Below are 4,804 nucleotides of genomic sequence, written 5' to 3'. Positions count from 1 at the left end.
CTAATATGATTTTTCTAAAAAAGAACATTATGTTATGAGCTCAATTCTGTGGTTCTGCCATCTTCATTGTATTGGGTAAATTTTTTATTTTAGTGTGTCAACTTTGAAAAGTCTCTTATCTGCTTCTTTATCTGGATAAATGATGTCCATAAGCGTTGCTATCAAGGGTCCAACAAATCAGCCACTATATTAATCCGAGCATAAGTAAAGGCTTGGTAAAAACAAAAACACAAAATAAAAGCAAAAACAAAAGCAAAAGCAAAAACAAAAACAAAACCAAAAACAAAACCAAAAAGCTAGCACAAGTGGAGGCTAGAAGAAGCAGGTTATCAACGAGTGGCTGAATTAATTGTGGCTTATATAAAGTTTCTCTCTTAAAAGGATTGAGCTTAGCCTGAAGACTGAGTTTGGTTTCAATGTTTTCATCATGTCTTTAGGTTTTGTGGTTTGTTGATGTTTGGCTTTTACTGTTTTGTTTGTTCTGTTTTTATGTGGTTGGATGTTGGCCACGTGGTGTTTTTCTATCTTAATCATAATGACATTTTACCTAGCAAAAACAAAAAAACTTAAGCTTGAGTGGCAAATATTGATTAGCTCGAGGTTGGCCAGAATCAAGTATGACCTAAATTCACCGATCTGCCTCCACATGTGAAAAGGGTTGGAAAATAACATAAACAACAAAATAATAACAGTTAAGTTGTATAACATCATGTGTAAAAATTAACATACAAGAAAAACTAAAAGGCAAGCACATCCCATTATGAAGTTTATATCCATGCCAGTTATCAGACAAATTTTAGGGAATTAAATTAGTAATTTGAATCCTAATTTTGGCTTGATGCTTGAACAAATACCAGCCATGAAAGCCATGGATCGCGATTCGCTTTGTGCTGGGGTTTTCTTTAGGTTTGGCTCAATTGAACTAAATGTTAAATGTTTTTCTCAAATTATCACCTGAGTGGCTGAGTCTAGTGCCAAACTACACCAGTATTCTACCAGAAATTAATCACTCTTGTTAATTTAAACATTTCCACATTAAACAGACGTTAAAAAACATTTTTCTTTTTGGGTACATGAAATTAAGCATTTCCCCTCTACAAGTGTATATATATAGCATTATACACTTAATTACATACTTCGGAATAAGGAACAAGAAAGATAAATTAGATCACAAAAAATGGTTAACACATTAAAGCTATAAAACTAAGTGACAAATTAAAATGTTATCAGCAAAGTATTTGTACCACGTTTACTCATAATTAATATCATTAACTATACTGTTAAAAAGTATCATATAAGTATACGTGAGTGACTCTCATTTCTGTGAGACCATGACGAATTTATGTGATTATTTTAGTAAACATGGTACATTTGTATTACTCAATAAATAAATTAAAAAAAAAAAAAGCAATATGGCAAAACACGGATACCCTTTATTAATAAATTCTCAACTGCTCGATTCGGAATCCAAGAAATACCAAATTTCGAAAACAAAAGAGATTGTCTTGAAAGAAACAAAGAGAAACAAAGGCAGTGCATGCACAGCCTGATAAAATATTACAAACATAAACAATTAAACAGCAACCGACCCTTTAGAAGGGGACATTGAGTTTGATGGAGGAATTGAAACTTAGATAACTTATTGGCCAGGAGGCTTGCAGGCGATGAAACTGATGCACTGCACTTGGCGAAAACTGTCGAATCCGATGATACGGATGAAGGCACTGGGGTAAGCCTTCTTGCACTCCTCAACCTCCTTCAACACCTGTGAAGAGTCTGTGCAGCCAAACATGGGCAGCTTCCACATTGTCCAGTAACGTCCATCATAGTACCCTGGTGACTTGTTGTGCTCACGGTACACAAATCCATGCTATACACCACAATAATATATTCAATTAGGAAACAAATCTACAAAAATATAATAATTAAATTATTTATACTGTCTCAACTAACCATTTTGTATATATAATATTTTTTAATAAAAATAAAATTTAGTACTACGGGTTACACTAAATAGTAGATTGAGATAGTACAAATAAGTTCAGTACTCAAAAGTAATAATGCAAAATACCAAAAAAATTAATAAATACAAGAATTAGATTTAAAGGAAATTGACCTCCAACTCGAATTCCAAGCAAGGAACCCATTTATTTTTGAGAAGGTAGTCTACTTCCTTGGCCAAGGACTCGGGAGAAAGTGGTGGGAGGTAGGAGAGAGTCTCGAACTTCTTCAATCCAAGTGGAGGCCACACCTGTGCTTAAAACATCACACAAATCGTAGTCCGTCGTCATATTATGTTATCAAATTGTAAATTTAATTAATATCATAAATTAAAAATTTAATGCTCGAAACTAATAATGCACTTCCCAGGCCATACGAAGTTTGTACTAAACATGCATCTAGTTGGTTAGTTATTACCTGCATGCATTGCACTCTTCCACCATTGCTTGCGAGAGAGGTAATGTCATTGTTGGTCTTCCTGGTGGGGAAAGCTGAGGAGGACTTGAGGCCAGTGAATGGTGCGACCAAGCTGGCTTGTGCCGCGGCAGCGCGGTCAATGGACACAGCAGCGACGGTAGCCGATGAGATCATGGAGGAAGCCATTGCTAGCTGCTTTCTCTGCTTCTTTGCTAGAGGAGGCTTTTCTCTTTTGGTTGAGTTGCTAAGGTTCTGTTCTATACTTCCTATATATAATGGTCTGATTAGCTATACCATATCTTAGGGTCCAAATTGCTTGGACTTTATTTCAAACAAATCGTGACCAGTGGATCGTCCAAGTGATAACATTACACCATATAGACCACAGAAGCAGCGTAACACTTTGAATGCTAGCCTTATCGCTAGACACCACTGTGTTCGCGCCACGTGGAGGTTACTCCATAATCTTATCTAATATATCCAAGGGAGAACGTGAATGAGTGATGGTGGTTCAATTTGTTCTGGTCAGTCGTTTCCTGGCAGTAGCTTTCGATACCATGCCCCCCCCTCATCCTAGTAGACTCTCCTTATGGACTCAAATTTCAAAAATACCCGTGACGTGCAGTAAAATTTTTTGTTTTACCGGCAGTCTTTCTGGGATTCTGCTGTAGTGATTTTTCATTCACACCAAAAAAGCAGAGGAAAATTTTAGCAACATTTTCGAACTATCACTCAAGTTCACATTTGTCTCCTAAATAAATAATTTGGCTCTAAGTTCTTCTCGACTTTTAGTTTTTTGTAATATATATACCTCCCACCGTCAACCTTTTCTAATAGAACGTTAAATTTATGGGCATTTTCTTCCATTAACTATCATTACCCCACCCACCCCCCACATTTGACCCACATTATTAGACTCTTCCCCCTCCTTCCTTAACATTTACTGAGTTCCCTCTTTTTTTAGTCCTGCATATTTACTCCGAATCCACAATTTATAAGCCTAATTAATAATCACACCACTCTTCCTTCAACCTTTCCATATTGGGGGTAAATCTATTGGGAAAAAAAAAAAAAAAAAAAAGGAGGGAAAGGTTAGGGAGTGAAGGGGAGGAGTCTAATCGGGGTCTAATAGTGAATGGACAAAAACGCCCACAAATTTAACAGATTGTTAGAAAAAGATGATGGTGGGAAGCACATTAGAAATATTAAAACTTCAGGAGGGCTAAGAGTCAAAATTTTTGTTTGGGGGTAAGTATGACGTCACTACTTCATCAAACATTCTCTATCTTTATGGTTCTCACATCTATGGCGTTACACTTAGATCCATTGGGTAAGAAGGACAAACCCCTTCTTCCTTGTAATGTATCAAAATATTTTTTCATGGAGCAAAGATGATGGGTCTAGCCCGAATTTAATATCCATTCACTTTGAGAATAAATGTTATCTGCAGAGACTATGAGAACATCTCTGCCAATACCTATGTAATTTTATGCTACCGCTGTAGTAGAGCAATTCTCATTATCATCCGAACCGTTCAAACTTTAGTTCCCCACTCAAAGAGAATTTTTGTAAAAAATTAACTCAATTGGAGATGTAAGAGTGACGTAATGGTGGTCGAATTAATGAATGATCGTGGTTTTTCTAATGATAATTGAACATTCAAATGGGCAGATGAATTCCTATTTGGCCGATTTTTTATAAGGATGATCTCTGACTATCAACATAAAAAATGGACGGTTCAAATCGTTAAATTAATAAACGATCGTGGTTTAATAACTTTAATTATAGTTGTATTATAAAAATTTATTATAATAAATTTAATAACTATAGTTGTAAATTTGTAATGTTGTATATAAGTTTAAAAGTTTATTATTTATGATATTACACAGTTTACACTATTACTATTTACTAACATTATATGATTATAGTATTATATAATAACTTAATAAGCATATTAATAATTTATTAGAGTATACAAACGAAAAACCTATTAAATATGTTATGATTCATCAATTAGACAAATAATTTAGTCAGCTCAGTTAGTTGAGAATTGAAGTTTATTCCATGAGGTTTCATATTCGATTCACAACATAGCCAAAATCGTATATTTTTTATTGAAGATATATTGTGTGTAAATGAGCTTTGGGCCAGGCCTAAGCGGGCGGGCTTCGGGCGGACCTAAGCGGGCCGAGCTTTGGGTGGCCCGTGGGCTTCAAGGGGATGGCCCAAGCCCAGCCCAATGACTATTTGGGCAGGACTGGGCCAGCCCAAATTTCGGGCCAAATCGGACTTCAGGCCCAATGGGCCAGGCGGGATTCGAGTGGGCTTCGGGCCTTGGGTTTTTTGGTGACCCCTAACTATATGTTGCCTATTGGTTAATGCATGA

The 4,804-nt window shown here is 35.9% G+C and overlaps 1 protein-coding gene across 1 annotated transcript; it reads right to left on the bottom strand.

The window, feature by feature from the left end:
• Positions 1 to 1,413: 1,413 nt before the first annotated feature.
• LOC147286515 (ribulose bisphosphate carboxylase small subunit, chloroplastic-like) lies at positions 1,414 to 2,677 on the bottom strand. Its single transcript, XM_086239210.1, has 3 exons — positions 2,419 to 2,677; positions 2,117 to 2,251; positions 1,414 to 1,870 (listed from the first exon to the last, which is right to left on the bottom strand). The coding sequence occupies exons 1-3, from the start codon at positions 2,602 to 2,604 to the stop codon at positions 1,640 to 1,642; spliced, it is 552 nt and encodes a 183-aa protein (XP_086095336.1). The 5' UTR covers positions 2,605 to 2,677; the 3' UTR covers positions 1,414 to 1,639.
• Between the last annotated feature and the right edge of the window lie 2,127 nt (positions 2,678 to 4,804).

This window comes from Dryas octopetala, chromosome 4 (assembly GCF_963921425.1).
Source record: "Dryas octopetala chromosome 4, drDryOcto1.1, whole genome shotgun sequence".
NCBI lineage: Eukaryota > Viridiplantae > Streptophyta > Magnoliopsida > Rosales > Rosaceae > Dryas > Dryas octopetala.
Note: the sequence above shows the minus strand (reverse complement) of the source record. Positions and strands in the feature narration are given on the sequence as shown.